General features: G+C 45.9%; 1 protein-coding gene across 1 annotated transcript in view; it reads left to right on the top strand.

Moving 5' to 3' along the window:
- LOC142587442 (AB hydrolase superfamily protein YfhM-like) overlaps nucleotides 1–19,519 on the top strand; it is an 83,990-nt gene that overhangs the window by 25,381 nt on the left and 39,090 nt on the right. Inside the window, exons 2-5 of the mRNA XM_075698464.1 lie at nucleotides 37–264; nucleotides 3,475–3,611; nucleotides 15,934–16,046; nucleotides 18,361–18,538. Of these exons, the coding sequence (XP_075554579.1) occupies nucleotides 76–264; nucleotides 3,475–3,611; nucleotides 15,934–16,046; nucleotides 18,361–18,538 (617 nt within the window). The 5' untranslated portion in view covers nucleotides 37–75. The remainder of the gene's footprint in view (nucleotides 1–36; nucleotides 265–3,474; nucleotides 3,612–15,933; nucleotides 16,047–18,360; nucleotides 18,539–19,519) is intronic.

Below are 19,519 nucleotides of genomic sequence, written 5' to 3'. Positions count from 1 at the left end.
TCACTGTACTAAAGCAATACCGTTCTTTTTTTGCAGGTGGTTTGTCATTAAGCCACCGGACCTACTTCAGCAAATATGGTGCCCGCACCCCTAGGCAAGCTTATGGTTCTCGCCATCGGAACTAGCATGTGGATCTGGCTCAAGGCATACGTCAGTGTGCAAGTATTCTTGTACGGCAGCGATATACTTCGTCCACTGGCGAGGTTGGAGCCAGAAGACTTCATGAACGATTCCTACGGAGAACACAAATACTTAAATTTGACGGTAGGTTAAACACGCACTTTACGAGTTTAGATGTGGCAACACGAACAGTGACTAAGACATTATAATAATAGCTAGGGCTAGGGAAGCAGGTTGTCATGGCATCGACTCGCCAAGTTTGAAAAGGCAGAAGCGCAAGAGAATCCGCCTGCGAGTGGATGTGTGCTCTTCGAAAACACCCAGCAGAAGATTCTGCCACCTTCTGAAAATCAAAATGTAATGATAAGTCATAACTTACAAAGGCAGAAAACGGGAAATTAAGATTCCTTAGAGTGATGATCTCAGCAATAATTTGGCCTGTAGCACATAGTTTTAAAGCACACATTTAAGTGCACTTAAATCTATGTGCTTGAGCGTTTATCCATTCCGGCTCCGAAGAAATGCAGTCACTAGGGTCAGAAAACGAACAAGGGACCTCGTGATCAACGATAAAACGCCCCAGCTACTGAGATACGGCGGCGCGTGAGCTCGAAAATAATCAGGACAGGGAAAACTACAGACAAGAAAATGCGTCGTAATGACTGTTCGCAGTAATTTAACTAAGATAATCTAACAGTTAATGAAATATGCCAGCGTACTTCTTGTTCTGCAGCTTTTGTTTTACTTAAGCCTAGCCTAAGGTGTCGTCGGCCCAAAGGGCCGCACTACATGATCATATTCTGCGATACTATTATCATCAACGAAACAGCCGTACATTCGTCTTTTTTTCTGTTACGTGCTTCCTGCAGCCTTTGCCAATTATTGCACCTTAGAGCAAAGGCATTTAAGAACACTTCTGAGAAATGACCACCGCCATAAGATATGCGAGGCGAATAAAATTATGGTGTAAAAACAACCCTAGATCTGCGCAGGCGTTACGTATACACCGAATTATTTGTAAGAACAATAATTTTTATATATAACGACGACAAGCGCTAACTTCCAACTGACCTTTACTGTGCCAGAGCACGAAAATAGCTAGACCAACAAAAATTGCGTGAATAGCAAGAGGTGAACCTAAAAAGAAAAAAACGCAGTTCCCTTCCACTCCGTGAAGAAGGATGACCACCGAAGCTGTGTCTGTGGGCCACTTAATGGCGAACTGCACCTCCCCCGCAGGTCTGCCCGGCATTACACCATCTTTGGTATCAGCGCACGCCTGGGGAATGCTTAACACGTGCTTCACCTCCGCCGTGGGACGGGCCGGTACTGCACTATCTTCGGGATCGGCCCACGTATGGGGAGTGCTTAGCGCCTGCTTCACAACCACCGTGGGTCGGCCTGGCATTGCACTATGTTCGGGATCGGCCCACGTATGAGGAGTGCTTAACGCCAGCTTCACCTCCGCCGCGGGTCGGCCCGGCATTGCACTATCTTGGGTATCGGCCCAGGTATGGGGAGTGCTTAACGACAGCTTCACCTCTGCCCCGGGTCGGCCCGGCATTGCACATCTTCGGGATCCGTCCACGTATGGGACGGTTTTTGTTTACAAAAACAACACGATAATTTTCTTGGACAGTAGAGGTGTACAGCTTCGCTGTCAAAGCAAGCAAAAGCCGTTCTGTGGCAAGCTGTGCGCGACGGCAGCTCCCAGAATGCTTTCTTTTACATAAAGAGACACAGGCGGTTTGCTCACACGTATAAGCCGTGCGAACTCGTATCATCGTTGAAGCTGCTTAGATGACATGCAAGTACGGCTTATCTGTCAGGAGGCCGACTGTGTTTCTTGCAAAGAAATCAGCATTCTGGGAGCTGCCGACGCCCGCGCCTAGCCGCCTAGCCATAGAACGGCTTTTGCTTGCTTTATCTTATGCCTTCTTCGGCTGGTCGTTTCTGAGCGCTCTGGATCGCTCTTGCGAGCGGCGTTGTCTTCGGCTGTTTGAAAAACGGTGCGCGCCCTGCGTTCCGCTGGTTCTTCTCGATTGCTCTCCTCCACCTTCGAGCGCTCTGAGGCGCCCCGAGCCTTGTTGTCGGAGCAGTCGTCGAGTTTGAAACGTCATCGCAGCGCCGCGTCGTAGCTGTTGGCGACGGCCCACCGTAACCTAGGCAACCTAGGCCACTGCATGCTGGAGTCTCGACGAACGCTCGTCCCAACGGTGCGCACCGTCCGCCGGTTTATAGACGAAGCATCGGACGTTGGCAGTATACTCACGTGGTTTCGCATCTGCCATTTCGTCCTCCGCGAGCGAGTCGCACGTTCGGCTTGCGCGCTTGTCCTCTACCTCTGAGCTCGGGAAACACCTGATCTCCCCGACTCTACTTCGAGGGATGGAGGCGACCAGTCGAAGATACCATTAGATTCATCTCTTGTTAATCACGCTTTTTTGCGTTCGTGTAACTATTTTCGTGCTCCCGCACAATAAAGCTCAGTTGGAAGCGCTTGTCGTCCTCTGTCACGTTCTACACTCGTGCTTTGCTTAGCGCTATAGCTCTCACTAACTGAGTAAAAACCTGACAGGAGCGGTTCCACCGTCGCCTCAAAACTTGCTGGCGTGGAATAGGCACACGTTTAAAGAAAGTGGCATTCGAGGAAGTTCTGACTGGCACATTTTAGTGCGCAGCTCTTAGGCGCCCGTTCCTGCGTTTCGCGTTGCCTTGGTCTCTCGTCTTAACGGAGCGAACAAGGACAGCGAAGGATGAAAGAGTGAACGCGGAGCGCAGCGGGGATAAAAGACAGCGATAGCCAAGAAAGCGTGAGGAAGAAAGCTGAGGAGGAGAGTGCAGCAGATCCATGAGGCAGAAAACGGAGCAGGAGGGTATGACGAAATCGTTGGAAGAATAGCGTAGTGCCGCGCATGACGTGCTGTGCGGCTACGACCGCTACGAGATGGCGCCAGAGCAGCGCGTCGTCGTCTGTTCACCGTTGGCATGTGGCGAGCGCATGCACCGATACGATATTACAAACGAATTGCTGCATGAACGGACGTGTGTGTGCGGTATCTGCTGTGAATCACGTCCACGTGTCACGCACGCACTGCCTCTCGCGATCTCCCAATTAGCGAGGCACTCGAGCCACACTTTGCTCCGTTTGCTATTTGCCTTGCGAAGCAGATTGTCCGCACCAACCAATATATCACAATGAAAATGCCAATAGGGCTCTCCTGAAATTTCTAATTAGGGAATATTGTAATCGTCAGTGCACTTTTGTATAAGTGACTTCGCGGCGCCCCCATTGCCAAACAAATTAACGGCTTTTTCGTGGTAGTGATATTTAATTACGTGCACAATTTTCAGAACGTGACTCTTCATTATGTGACCAAGGGATGTGAGGAGAATGGAAACAACAAAACTATGTTACTTTTCCTGCACGGATTTCTCGACTTTTGGTACTCCTGGAACAGGCAAATACCTAGTCTTGGGAATGAATTTTGGTAAGGATGAAGTTTTTGTGACCTCTTGTAACGCATATGTGACGGAGTTGTGAGCAAATGATGATGGAATTGGAAAGAGATGTTTTGCTGGTGCAACCAACCTGATAAGCAATTCATGAAACAGTTCTTTACAAGCAGCACGCGAACCAACGAGGATCACTAGGCAATAACGCCGTACGACCGCTGTCTATAAACTTAAAAGCTCATTCAGCATATATGCTACTACAAATAGGTCACCCTAGTAACATATAAAGACAAACGCTGAAAGTCAGATAAACAAGAACATCTATTATCTATCGATGAACTCCACTTCTCATAGCATTGCCGGAGGATCGTTTCTAACTTGTTCGCTCCGTCATGCTTTTACAGATACCCCTGTTTGATCCCACAACCAGTGGGCAGCCGGTGTCATAATCTAACTCAAAGAAGTGAATTCCAAAATAGAGCGCAATTTTCTCCCTAATGAGCCACTAGTTTACTTGGCAGATAGGCTAGAGCTCGACCAGTTGCAAAACCAATAGTGTACATTTTGTGATTGCCAACGCGTATTCTCTGCTGCGGCAGTCATTCCCGCTACGTTGTTGTTGTTTTTTTTTCATCTGACTTTTTCTGACCTAAATATTTAGAACAGCACCATGTGGTACTTATAATTCTCAATCTGCTCTTTGATTCGGGTGTGACTTATTTCAAAGTTTAGTTCCAGTCCCGTACTTGAAGTTTCGACCACATTGAAAACGTACAGCAGGAAAACACACAAGGATCTTCATTATTTTTCCTAAAGTTTTGCTTACTCCACAAATGGACACTTCACACCCACGTCATTGGTTCTTAAAGGGTCCCTCACCAGGCCCCATAGCAAATTTTGGTTATACGCTGGAAGTTGTTACGTGTTTTTTATGGAGTGTTCTGCCGCAAGAATTTTTCTAATCCGCTCATTAATAGCGGAAAGAGAAATATTTCAATGCCGCGAACCCATGATTTCCGCAGGGGGGCTCCACTGCCAAGCAAGACACTCTCTCCACTCGCCCCATCTAGCCTTCGGAAGCGAAATTCCTAACCTGCGTTCTTCCATACCAGACCTCGAGGATCGCGTGACGAATACGTCACAGGCAATGCCTTCATTTTTTTTTTGCTCCTCGCTTTTTTTTTCTGCGCTACGCATTTCTGCTGACCGCGCAGCGCGCCAGCTGTTATCATTTCGCGCAGCGCACGATTTTGCGCGCTGTGCACAAGGAAACATGACTAGCGGTATAATTCAGTGCTACACGAATACTGAGGCAGGACAAGCGGACCAGAGAGCGTGATCACGCGCTGGAACACGGTACAAAATGGCATAGTTTCGGTACCTGCACACGTGGCCGCACGACCGTGGGAACAAGCAGACAAAGCGGAAGTACATCTCCCTTGCTTCGGTGCGAAGTAAAACAAAAAACACGCAGACATTCCGTTTATGCGTTCTGTTATTTCTCTTAACTTCGATTCGTCAATTCAAGTAACAGATCGCACAGATAGCACATGTCTTCAATAATTCTCGAAGTCACGTGTCACTACGAACGACGTCACACTGCGGACACGACTACGTAGGCGCAGGGACGCGAGTACGTAACCGTCCGGCTTGGAGCGCGGCGTCTGTGAGAAGGAAAAACGGCGTTTGGTTAGAAATTTCAGATCTCGTAGCGATGTAACACTTCGCAGACACAATCGTCATTGCTCAATGTATGCTCTGCGCTTGTCAGTTTCGGTTTCAGTTTATTGATGCGCTTGAAATGTTTTACAGAAAAAGCAACTCTAGGAGGTCCCATAGTCAAAGACTCGGGAGGGACCTCCAGCAATAAATACATAGAAAAAGTACACTTAATACGGTTAACAACAGCAGTAGCAATCCTACAAACAGAAAGTATTAACAAAGTCGAGTCATAGTAATAACAATAAAGTATAAACACAAAAAGCAGGTCCTAGGAGTATATTTCGACACACAGAAGCGTAAAAAATATACAACACAATAACTTTCCCAGCAAGAGGTGACGAATTTTCCTCTTAAATAAATGAATGAAAGGAGATGATTTAATGGTGGGTGGTAGTGAATTCAGGACAGGCCGCCAATGGAATCTGAACCTGGCAACGTTTAACGCTAGAACGTTATCTAGTGAGGCGAGTCTAGCAGTGCTATTGGAGGAATTGGAGGGAAGTAAATGGGATATAATAGGGCTCAATGAAGTTAGGAGGACAAATGAAGCATATACAGTGCTAAAAAGCGGGCACGTCCTGTGCTAGCGGGGCTTAGCGGAGAGGCGAGAACTAGGAGTCGGATTCCTGATTAATAAGAATATAGCTGGTAACGTACAGGAATTCTATAGCATTAACGAGAGGGTGGCAGGTCTTGTTGTGAACCTTAATAAGAGGTATAAATTGAAGGTCGTACAGGTGTACGCCCCTACATCCAGTCATGATGACCAGGAAGTCGAAAGCTTCTATGAAGACGTGGAATCGGCGATGGGTAAGGTCAAAACAATATACACTGTACTGATGGGCGACTTCAATGCCAAGGTAGGCAAGAAGCAGGCTGGAGACAATGCAGTGGGGGAATACGGATAGGCACTAGGAATAGCAGGGGAGAGTTATTAGTAGACATTGCAGAACAGAATAAGATGTGGATAACGAATACCTTCTTCCACAAGCAGGATAGCCGAAAGTGGACGTGGAGGAGCCCGAATGGCGAGACTAGAAATGAAATAGACTTTATAATCTGCCCTAACCCTGGCATTGTACAAGATGTGGACATGCTCGGCAAGGTGCGCTGCAGTGACCATAGGATGGTAAGAACGTGAATTAGCCTAGACTTTAGGAGGGAACGGAAGAAACTGGTACATAAGAAGCCGATCGATGAGTTAGGGGTAAGAGGGAAAATAGAGGAATTCCGGATCAAGCTACAGAACAAGTATTCGGCTTTAACACAGGAAGAGGACCTTAGTGTTGAAGCAATGAACGACAATCTTGTGGGCATCATTAAGGAGTCTGCAATAGAAGTCGGTGGCAACTCCGTTAGGCAGCATACCAGTAAGCTATCGCAGGAGACGAAAGATCTGATCAAGACACGCCAATGTATGAAAGCCTCTAACCCTACAGCTAGAATAGAACTGGCAGAATTTTCCAACTTAATCAACAAGCGCTAGACAGCTGACATAAGGATGTATAATATGGATAGAATTGAACATGCTCTCAGGAACGGAGGAATCCTAAAAGCAGTGAAGAAGAAACTAGGAATAGGCAAGAATCAGATGTATGCGTTAAGAGACAAAGCCGGCAATATAATAACTAATATGGATGATATCGTTCAAGTGGCTGAGGAGTTCTATAGAGATTATACAGAACCAGTGGCACCCACGACGATAATGGAAGAGAGAATAGCCTAGAGCAATTCGAAATTCCACAAGTAACGCCGGAAGAAGTAAAGAAAGCCTTGGGAGCTATGCAAAGGGGGAAGGCAGCTGGTGAGGATCAGGTAACAGCAGATTTGTTGAAGGATGGTGGCCAGATTGTTCTAGAAAAACTGGCCACCCTGTATACGCAATGCCTCATGACTTCGAGCGTACCGGAATCTTGGAAGAACGCTAACATAATCCTAATACATAAGAAAGGGGATGCCAAAGACTTGAAAAATTATAGACCGATCAGCTTACTGTCAGTTGCCTACAAACTCTTTACTAAGGTAATCGCAAACAGAATCAGGAACACCTTAGACTTCCGTCAACCAAAGGACCAGGCAGGATTCCGTAAAAGCTAGTCTACAATAGACCATATTCGCACTATCAATCAGGTGATAGAGAAATGTGCGGAATATAACCAACCCTTATATATAGCTTTCATTGATTACGAGAAAGCGTTTGATTCAGTCGAAACCTCAGCAGCCATGGAGGCATTACGGAATCAGGGTGTAGACGAGTCGTATGTAAAAATACTGAAAGATATCTATAGCGGCTCCACAGCCACCGTAGTCCTCCATAAAGAAAGTAACAAAATCCTAATAAAGAAAGGCGTCAGGCAGGGAGATGATATCTCTTCAATGCTATTCACAGCGTGTTTAAAGGAGATATTCAGAGACTTGAATTGGGAAGAATTCGGGATAATAGTTAATGGAGAATACGTTAGTAACGTGCGATTCGCTGATGCTATTGCCTTGCTTAGTAACTCAGAGGACCAACTGCAATGCATGCTCACTGACCTGGAGAGGCAAAGCCGAAGGATGGGTCTTAAAATTAATCTGCAGAAAACTAATGTTTAACTGTCTCGGAAGAGAACAGCAGTTTACGATAAGTAGTGAGGCACTGGAAGTGGTAAGGGAATACATCTACTTAGGACAGGTAGTGACTGCTGATCCAGACCATGAGACTAAAATAATCAGAAGAATAAGTATGAACTGGGGTGCCTTTGGAAGGCATTCTTATATTATGAACAGCAGGTTGCCATTGCCCCTTAAGAGAAAAGTATATAACAGCTGTGTCTTACCATTACTCACGTGCGGGGCAGAAACCTGGAGGCTTACGAAAAGGGTTCTACTTAAATTGAGGACGACGCAACAAGCTATGGAAAGAAAAATGATGGGTATAACGTTAAGGGACAAGATAAGAGCAGATTGGGCGAGGAAACAAACGTGAGGCAATGATATCTTAGTTGAAATCAAGAAAAAGAAATGGGCATGGGCAGGACATGTAATGAGGAGGGAAGATAACCGATGGTCATTAAGGGTTACGGGCTGGATTCCAAGGGAAGGGAAGCGTAGCGAAGGGCGGCAGAAAGGTGGGCGGATGATATTAAGAAGGTTGCAGGGACAACATGTCTACAATTAGTACACGACCAGGGTAGTTGGAGAAGTATGGGAGAGGCCCTTGCCCTGCAGTGGGCGTAACCAGGCTGCTGATGATGATGATGGTAGTGAATTCCATGTTGATGTTGCCAAAAAGTTCGCAGTAAATTTTCCTAGTTAGTCTTTGGCTTAGGTAGGAGGTAGTTATGGTGTGAAAATCGACTGCCAGTGAAAGGGGGGGGGGGGTTTGGTCTTTTGTTATCAACGAAATTGGTAATTCTCCTCGACAATATTTATACGTCAGGACACTAAGAGAACATTTATTTAAATCCACTACTGACAAAATATTATATGTGCGGAGTAATGGCAGAGCACTAGATGAAAAATGGCTGTAACTGATTATTCTCAAAGCTTGGTTTTTTGTGCGTTGCAGGTGTGCCATGTGAGCTGCGTAGGTATTGCCCCAAGAAGAAATGCTGTAAGAGATGTGGCTGTGAAGAAATGCGTAGTAGAGTGAAATTAATACACGTATAGGAAAATAGTAGTGGACTTGGAATAATATTTTTATACCATATACTGCTTTATGGGTTAATAAGGATATGTGAGTTGTAAATTTCAAATGATTGTCGAGTTCAACTCCAAGAAATGTTGCATGGTCAACAGCCTGAAGCAAAATCAGACCAATGTTAATGCATGGCATGGCTCAAGTTAATGCATGGCCCTCACCACATCTGGTCAGCTCAAGATGACCAGACGTGGTGAGGGACCCTCTAGGGCGAAAGCCTTTCTCGGCTCATGGTGCAGTTCGTGTCAGCAGACCTGACCGCCGAAGTGGCCGCCGAAGCGTCATCACGCCCCATGAAGACAGATTAAAGAATGTAAAAGGATTGATAGTGACAGTTAGTGAATTATAACGTTATAATAGAGATTGGTAGAGGTTAATAATGACTAGTAATGACTAATAATGACTACGATTTACTTGTAATGACTACAAATGACTCCTAAATGACCAATATGTGTAACGACGGCTTGTAATGACCACAATTGATTAGAAATCACTAGAAATGTGTAGTAATGAGCAGCAATGACTAATATGACCACTAATGACTTGTAATGAATACTAATGACCAGAATATAACCAATATGTCTAACGACGGCTAGTAATGACCACAAGTGATTACAAATGACTAAAATGCTTACTAGTGAGCAGTAATGGCTAATAATGGCTGAAATGACTTGTTTATACTAGTAATGACTATGAAATGACAAATATGTCTAACAACTTGTAACGACTACGATTGATTAGAAATGACTATAAATGCTTAGTAAGTACCAGTAGTGACTAATAATGACTGAAATAACTTTTAATGACGACTAATGACTACGAAATTACCAATATTACGACGAATCGTAACGACTACCATTGATTAGGAATGACTCAATATGCTTAGTAATGATCAGTAATGACTGATAATGACTCAAATGACTACTGATGACTATGATATGAGCAACATGTCTAACGACGCTTGGAATGACCAGAATTCATTGCAAATCAATAAAAAACCTTAATAGTGAGCAGTAATGACTAAAAGAAAGAAGAGAAAGAGGCGAATGATAGGAGTAGGCTTTCGCCGTTTACCTATAAGAGAAATCTTAAGAGACCCTGCTTTTTTGAACTTGTAGCGCCGCAGTATAATGCGTCGAGCCTTCACACATTTATACGACATCACTCAGCCAATCCTCCATAGCTGAGGAACCATTTTGGTGGCATTTTTTTAACCTTGCGTTGCACGCAGCCGCCTTTTCCGGCTAGCCCCCTCAAGAGAAGAGGGCCACTCGTGGACGCAGGCACTCCCTCTTCATGCACTTATCTACTTTCACTGCGCACCCGCCGTGGTTGCTTAGTGGCTATGGCGTTGGGCTGCTAAGCACGAGGTCGCGGGATCGAATCCCGGCCAAGGCTGGCGTGTTTCGACGGGGGCGAAATGCGAAAACGCCCGTGTACTTATATTTAGGTGCACTGTAAGGAACACCAGTTGGTCCAAATTTCCGGAATCGCCCACTACGGCGTGCCTCATAATCAGATCGTGGTTTTGCCACGTAAAACTCCATATTTAACTAAATTCATTAATACTTGCACTGCGCGAGCTCGGCTTCACCGTAACCCTCTGCATACATCTCACCTCTTGTCAGCCAATTGAACAAGAAGGAACTGTCAAGGTAGCCAATGCCGTTCGCTTTGAATGCAAATAAATTGAACTCCTATAAACAAGCAGAGCACTTCATTGAGCTATTCAAACAACAAAACGAAATGTTTCTCGTCTTCTAAATGAATGAGATCTTTATCTAAAAAAACATATTTTTTCTTCTCAAGCCCAAACACGTTTTTGAATAGTAGTGCGTGTGACTACCGCAATTTATAACTATTAGTTTCTTTGCGTCGTCCCTAGGTGGTGTCGCGCACAGCGAGAAGAAAAAAGAAAAAGAAAACGACGGGAAGAGTGGCGCACTTTTCAAAAGGCAGAGACAACATTCCAGTGGCTCGCTGGCACCGATGTTGGGATCGAGTTCTGTGTACAACCAACGAATTATTTGTTTCGAGAAACAAAAAAGACGCCGGAATTCACTTCCGGCCATTTCTTCAAACGCGTTCCGCACCGCCACCCCCGCTCTCCTCCTTCCTCTAGAAACGCCAGCGCAACAACCTAAGTTCCCAACGGAAGCGCCATTTTCTCGAATTAAACTATGGATTGGATTCAAACGTGTCATGCCGCAGCCGCCTGTTGGATCCAATCCAATCCACCAGACGCGCCATGCGAAGCCGTATGATTGCTCCAAACTTCCCAGGTCCCGTCGGGTTCGGCGCCTAGCAGACGAAATGCTCGGTGGGAGGATGATTGACAGGAGCGGTTCGTCATTTTGACGTCACCAAAAACGTGGCCTTGCCCCGCGGCTAGCGATGCCGGCGCGGAGTAGGCCAATCGCGCGCGCCGGTAACCGAACGAACGCGCCGAACAACCATCTCCAATCGCACCCCAGGGCGCAGGTAAATATGCAGCGTTACACTAACGATTATTGTCTGTTCTGTTCAGAGCAGTGCATGTATACAGCTCAGCAGGAACACTAGGGTCGTATAACATAAAGCTATTCCAATATGTTTTTATTCTAATCTACTGACGTCAAATTTGCGTAACCACCGACGCAAGCATCGGGCGGTCACCCGCAGGGTTGTCTCAACAGACCAATCAAACGCTCTTCTCCTTCATAGGAGGTCACTTTTGTTTGCTTGAAGAACGAATAACATTGCCTTCACTGAGCGGCTTGTCTTATCTAATTGGATTACACGAGGCGAGGAGCACGCTCAAGTGGAGAGGGATTCGATGGGGACGAGCCACAGAACTGAAAATAGATAACTGGGTGAAGAGGGTGGTGCAGGCGTCTGTGATTTGTCCGCTTTCCCTTACTTAGCTTACGGTGGCTCGTCAACAATCGCGGTGGCAAGCAACGGAAGCTAAATAATGAGGCTAAAACATATCCTAAGCAAAGAAGAGCTGACAGAACGAGCCCGTAAGCGTGCCGAAAATGCTCGTAAACGTTACCCGGCCTCGCAAAAAGTTTTATTAAACGCAAATAAACCCATGCTCTCCGGCAGGCGCGAGTAGCCAGTGCCTGAACGATCGGCGGCAGCCATCTTTTATTCCTTTCGGAACGGGGCAGCCTGCAGCTTTTCAGAAGGAAATTCAGTTCTGTTCGGCATATTAACGCATCTTTATCGCGTACACGTAACTTTGACGCGGTGAGTTTTTGCAGTTTCATGACGTCGCGTGACAGGCAGGTGAAGTGGGTGCAGCCAGAAAACTTTTGACCAATAGCCGAGGGCTAATGGCGAAATGGTGTTGAATCAGAAATAAATATATTTCTGTTTTTCGGTCAAATCATGCATAATCAGTGTGTACACGTCATATCAAATGGGGAGCTATCGCGGTTTCGTGACGTGGCGTGACAGACAGGTGAAGTGGGGGCGGTCCAAAAAATGTTTTTCACCAATCGCGGAGGGCTACTTACAGAATTGGAATAGAAAAGTTTGGAATTGTTTTACGTTACAGCGCCCCTAGTGTGCTTATAGTGGCACGCGCAACGACCGCGCCACTAGCGGAAGGCAGAACGCGTCCCTGGCTCCGCTGCCGAGGCGAATGAGCGTACCGTTGAAGGCGAGTCTACTTCGCTTCGTTGTTTTTGCAGCCAAACGCATTTGCGTTTTTAAATGCGCAAGAATTTTTATGGTTACCCAGCGAGAAAACTGTCCGTCCGTCCCTCCTTCGCGTAAAGCTGTCGCCTTCAAGCTGTGGTAGAAGACGACTACAATCGCGCGAGCAGTGGCACGAGCGCGTCTCTGTGACCACGTGACGTGTACAATCAGGCACGCACCAGAACTTTGGAGCAGCCATGGCTTCGGATGCGAACGTCATTAGCGCAGCTGCTGCCGCCACTTGCAGTAACTTGCTTGCTTTTTCAGTTCACGCGGCTCCGCCTTCTGCCGCAGTTTGTGTCGTCGCAGCGCTGTGGCATTTGCCGTAATGACGCCGAGACGACCGCAGCCTCTTAGTGAAGAACAGAAACGCAGGAATACAGCGTACCAGCGTGAATACAGGTTACGCCAGAAACAAATGAACCACGCTGCGCAAAATGGGGAACTGCCGCAACACGCTGCCGAACGCAACAAACAAGAGGAACGACGCCGTGCCGACGCCGCCCGGTACCGACGTTCCAAGGAAAGCTGCGTACATTTCCTTCATTTCCTGCATCTTCCTCGTCACTTCACTCCACGTCCGCATCCGCCGCAGGCTCTCTATAACACGAGTGTTCTATAAAACGAGCCTCTTCTACGTCGCCTCATGCAAATCGCACTTAACAGTTCGGTGTTGAAACCACGCTTTTCTTTTCGCGATTCTTTCACGGTAGTTCTCGCAATTATAAAAAACACACCAGCGCACAACCACTCAACACCATGTCATTACTACGAAATGTTAACGCATCATTCAGATGACTCCCCTGAGCAGATTCGACGTACAATTTTCTAAACGCTCTAACACTCCGCGGACGAGCCGCGCATGCGCCGTCGACTGGGACACCATGGCAATGGCGGCGGTGCTGACAGCGTGAATGCACCTCGGGAGTCCGCATAATTGCTGTCACAATAATATAATTCACTTCTGAAAACAGATACAAGCATATAATATAAAACAGCGTTACAGGAATACGCTAAGCGACTACAGAAATTCACTCTATGTGAATTCACACTATACCGTAAGACATAATGAGAAAAGGTAATCCTTATGAATCACAGAACACTGGGGCCAAATTCACAAAGCTTTTAGTTCTCAAGTGCTCTTTGCAATTGGCCAGCCGGCTTCGCTAATGTTATGTCCAGCATAAAGATTGACTGAAATTTTCTCGTACCACCAATTTTAGCGTAAAGCGTTGTTTTTTTTTCTTTGCTTGCGAATACGGGTGCTAATTCTCAACCGTCAGTTTACCATGTACATAATATTCGGCAACTGGGGACAGTTACTGAGCAGTCCCCAGCATCATCTCTCGTTTAGTAAGGAAATTGTAAAACGCCCACGTTTCATAAACGAAAGCAGTACACCTTTCCGATTAGAATCTAAGACAGCGTGGCCTATTATTACGCCTATGAATGATGGAATCGTCGCAGTTCTGAAACAGCCCGTTGAAACTAAGTTTCCCACTAACCAAGGCCTGTAACCAACTGAAATTCAGCCTAAACTTCAAGCTCAGCACGTCTGTGAGGCGCGCAACCACAGCACAGCTCTTGAATGGTGCAAACAATCTGGAGACGGCCGGACGTCAGTGGAAGACGATGCCAGACTTCGTGGCTCCACGTACACTTCTGTGCTTTCTAAGACGATCAAGGATGTGCAGCTCTGTAAGTGTTGGGGACGGGCATGTGAAAAGCAGTAGCTGTCCCATGCCGTCGTTCGACTCAGCCATGCTAAGGAAGTTGTCCAAGGGAGGAACTTGTTCTCAACGAGAACGAGGAGTACTAGGTTTATTCACAATATCTACATGAAGAGTGGAGAACGTTACATCTCATCAGCCTGCCATGACTGAAGTGAAACATACACAGGAGCCGAAAACATCTCCTTAAAACATCATCCTCCTTAGATCCCTAGGCCAGAGAAACTGCCGTGCAACCTTCCTCCAATGGGAACGTCCAAAGTTGTCGAAGGACCCGCGTTTGGGGCGAGGGTTTAAAAACTCACGCCGGCACCTTTGTTTCACTGAACACACAGAAAGGAGGGGGCTTCAAACACAGGGGTTGTTACGCTTTCCTCAAGCTGGCGCGTCTTGTTTCCTTGGATGACCTCGCAGTTATCTGGGGAGTTTGTCAAACAACCGTAGCGATTGCCGGAGTCCGTGAAGGAACACTGCACAACACCCTTTTCCAGTAGTTTTATTGATCTCATTGGTACGTTAAGGCGACAGTGAACCAGCTAACAATACTCGGTCCGCCAAACGTGTCTCGCCTTGGTGACGCCGCAAGTCTGTCCGAGGGGCGCACATTCTTGGCTTTACGAAGTGTTTCGCCACAGCCGGGCTAGAGAGGCTAGAAGGTCACTACCCCCGCTGGCCGATCGTAACAGCGTGTAATCTTTGAAAATCGCCTACTAATGCTTCCTCAGCTTGCGGAACAAGCTAGCTGTCGCGCGCGACACCCCACAATATCTGTTATAACTCAACTGTTATGACTGCTACCGGGCGGGAACGGCATCCGGCCGGACGGCCAGGAACATAATAACGCCCACACAAGAACGTGAACATTGCGCCCGTTTATTCAGACGCCCTTTGTTCAGACGTTCTCAAGCCGCTCCGGCACGAGTGAAGACGTCGGTCTGGCGCCACGGCGAACGCGGTTTTCTCAGTCTTCGTTGTCGTTTTCACTTTGCAGCAATATCATTCACGAATACTAGGCGTTGCGCAAAGTCGACATAATGTTGTGAAAAAAAAAAAGTCAGGCTGGCAACTTCCACCGGAATCAGCAGAATGCCATTCTGCTTTTTGTGAATTATGGGATGGAAACATCGATTGATAAGAAATGAAGAAGGAAGCGATGAATAGTACAGCACGGCTATGCGAGCAGAAAGCATCTCCGCGGTGGGTACTAAACGAAAGAACTAGAACCAGACATTTTAGAAATATGTTAAATAAAGCAACTCGTTCATGATGCTCAAAAAATGCACATGCACAGATTGAAGAAGTCCCGCCCTTCAAAAATATACTCTGTGAGTCTGATTGCACCGAACAAATTTTGTACTACCGAGCTCATGTTACTACTAACATTGAAAATTCATCTTGGTGCATTATGTCGTAGCGTTGATATTTCTCTCTCAATTTCAACCTGAAACCACGTGTAAGCTCATCACAGTTATTACTTTCTTTACATCCTCCACTTACCTACCGCGTTTGAGTGCACTTAATCTATTTCTTTCGCTATAGCATTGTGGCACCAGATTTGCGTGGCTATGGCAACTCTACAAGACCTGAGGACACAGCCCAGTATCTGATGCTGAATCTCGTCGAGGATGTAAAAGGGCTGCTTGAAAAGCTAAGTGAGTGTGAAGCTTTAATTTTCGATCGAAACATCCCGTTCTTCGTGTCGCTAAGTCAAGTAATTCAGACGCCTAATGCAGATCAGCGATAATCCTAATTTTCGCTTTCTGTTTGTGATTATTATTGCGGTCAGCCCTTTTCGACCAGTTATTTTGTGGATTGGCGCCGCGGGGTAAATAAGAGAGTTATGTAGACTTTCACGAATAGCGAATGTTCGTTGACGTATGCGGGTTTATATACACAATGGGAGAAAATATAAGCAATACCAAAACTTAGAACAAAACAGATTCCTCTGGATTACAGCCCTTGTCCTAAACTGCCTGCACTAGCAAGCGCACATAGGTCCAGAATATAACTAATATAATGAGTGCAGAATTTCATACAGTAAACTCATCCGTGAGTTGGTAATTCGCGCAGTTTTACTGCGGCGTAGAAAGCAAATCAGAACAACTCTGCAACGCCGTTTCACATTTATCAATCAGACAGAGAAAGAAAGAAATAGCGACGGCAGGGAGGCTAGCCAGAAGCAAGTCCCCGGTTCGATACCGTGCACGTGGATTAAGGAACATAAAGACCCGGGGAGTCGAGAGAAAAATAGCAGGAAGTACTAGGGGCGTTCAGTTATATCAGTGGATTGCAAAAAGCATAACGATGCTCTAACAGTCTTCCAATAGGATGTATAGTCAGGTATATATTGGAGGTATGTTTCTTGTGGCAGAGGTCAGTCGTCGAACTTGTTGAACACAGCGTTGAGTGAGCGTCTCTGTGCACAGTACTGCGAGTACAGGAACATAATAAGGGTGGCGGTTTCCTGTTCACCGCAGTGGTCAGAGGCTGTCATATCGGCCATTCCTAAGCGCAAGCTGTTGGCATTCGTGAACGCCACGTCCAACCATAGTCGGCATAAAGAGGTCTCGTCTTTTCTGGGTACGCGGTCGTACCTGGGAACTTGAGTGAATGTACAGGGAATGTATTTACCAATGCTATCAAAGAACTTTTTTTTTATTTATGGACGCATTGTATGACCTCCGGTAAGTGCTTGCTCCCGTTTCCTTTCATTTTTGTAAACAAACATCATTAGCACCGCTGCTCCATGAACTCCTTTTATTGCCCTCAGTGCATAGCGAAGTGTAGCAAGTTGTGCGCGTACCTTGTTGCCCCACTTATTCTCCTAGTCTCTAACCTGCCGGATTTTAGCCATTACCGTTCAGGAATCTTTAAAACACTCCCCTCTACTATGCTTTTGCGTTAGGTGGTATGTGGAATGAATAAAAGAGCTAGGCCCACTATTTCACGTAGGTGATTTCAGTTACCATAGCCATGCCTCTCCAACGCTCTTAAAGGTATCCTGATATGGTACTGACAGTACTCAATGAATTATTTATCCTGATATGCTATCTGGTTATACGTAAAAGAGGCACACCTACAAGGCTGCGCCGCGTATTTATCATAAAGGCGTAGGCCAGTGTAAGCGGCCTCTTAACTGTTTTCGGCTCTATCCTTTCAACGCTGGAATGATTTAATAAACGTAAACCTACATTACCTAGCTCCCAGGGTTTGGCGCCTCGTCGGGGTCGGTTTCGACCAGTGAAGAGCCTCAATAAATAGAAAAGTAGGCGTCTGAATGTGTGTTTAGAAAAACGACCCCTGTTTAAGTGCAACAACTATACATCGAAAAGGTCCTATTTACAGCACTTGTCCTAAACTCTTTGCAAGGTCTTTGCAAACGTACATTGCTATAGCATATCCCTTAAGAAACAGGTCCACAATTTCGCGCTATGAACTCATTTCTGGGCTCTCAATTTGCTGAGTTTTACTGCGGAGGAGAAATCGCGCAAGAACGATCTTCCTTTTCACAACTGTTTGCTATGTGCTTCCCAAATTTCAACACCCGTGAACTATTCAAGATACACCACAGATTCACAAAGCTTCGCTATAGGTAAATATTTCACTAAATAAGGAAGGCTGCGCCACACATGACTTGAGGCATAAGCGCAAGAAATCTATCTCTCTTGTAGAAAACCAAGGACCCTTAATGCTAACTTCAGTGCCAAAATGTTGACAAGCAAGATGTATTTATTTAAAAACAAATGCGGCTATCTAAAACTCAACTGTACTGATTACCGGGTATAAGATTCTATGCTGTCGCAAAATGTGCGCTTAGTTTCACGACTGATTTCATTCATGTCGTTTACTACGAATTACTTGATGTCCTAGATTAAAAACAGAAATCCTAAAGCAAGCTTTCAGTAAAACCAACTCTAGTAATTCTCGTATGAGTGTGCATTTATGAATGGTTCTTGCTTCATGCAGACAAAGACCACAAGAGGAAGGTCGTTCTGGTTGGACACGACTGGGGAGGCATGATCAGCTTCTGCTTTGCGACGTTATACGAAACCTTGATCGACGGAATGGTAATCATCAACGGCATGCACCCAAAGGCCTTTGCAAAACAACTCTTTCGAAGCGTGAAGCAGATGAGAATGTCCTGGTACGCCTGTGTGCTCTTCTTTCCTTTTTGAATTTTTTCTTTCGGAAAACTCCTTTTTGTTCATTATACAGTGCGTCTTTTTTTCGTTGCAGTGCCAAATGTATAAATGTTGTTACGCGCGAAGCGTTTACTCAAACATACAAGACAGAACCAAATGATCTTTAACTGAGCTAGGGCGTTATAGCTTAAAGCTACTCCAATTTTTTTATTTTAATACTGCGATTAGCCCTCGACTATTGGTGAAACAATTTTTGGGCCACCCCCACTGCGTCTGTGTGTTACGCGAAGCCACGAAAACCGCGAAACGCCCCATCTGATATTTGCACACAGATTATGCATCATTACACCGAACGAAAGAAAAATATTAATTGCTGACTCGACGCGTTTCTCGCCATTAGCGAAAACGCGTTCGGGCAATTGCTATTGGTCAAACGTTTTCAGACCACAAAATTACGAAAACTCACCCCATCAAAGCGACGTGTAAGCGTTTAGGACACATTATTATGCCTAACAACTGATTTTTTTGTCTCACTAGTCGGAGACTTCCCTGTTCCGAAGGGAATAGAAGATCGCTTCCCGCCGATCGCTGTACACTGTCTACTCGCAGCTGCCAGAGACATGGATTTATTTCCACAAAATAAAACATTTGGCGCGGCGGTATAAAGTTATCAAGACCTTCCCACACGTATAAGACGTCGATTTACCAAGTCTCTTGAGTGAGGATTCGTTCTAGCGCAATTTTTAACCTTCTGCTACACGCTGCCGCGATTTTCGGACTATAGCCACCGCGAGCCAAATAAAGGAAAGTGGACCAATCGCAGACGCCGCTATCACCCTCCTCATCCGGTTATCTACTTTCACTGTGCTGGCACAGCCCCATCGAAACGCTCTCTATTTGAGCGTGCACCTCGCATCTCGTCGGCCAATTGAACAAGAAAAAGCCCTTAATCTATGCAGTGTTATTAGTTTTGAAACCAAGAA

The sequence above is a fragment of the Dermacentor variabilis genome, chromosome 7 (assembly GCF_050947875.1).
Source record: "Dermacentor variabilis isolate Ectoservices chromosome 7, ASM5094787v1, whole genome shotgun sequence".
NCBI lineage: Eukaryota > Metazoa > Arthropoda > Arachnida > Ixodida > Ixodidae > Dermacentor > Dermacentor variabilis.
The sequence above is the reverse complement of the archived record's forward strand: the minus strand, read 5'-3'. Positions and strand labels throughout refer to the sequence as shown.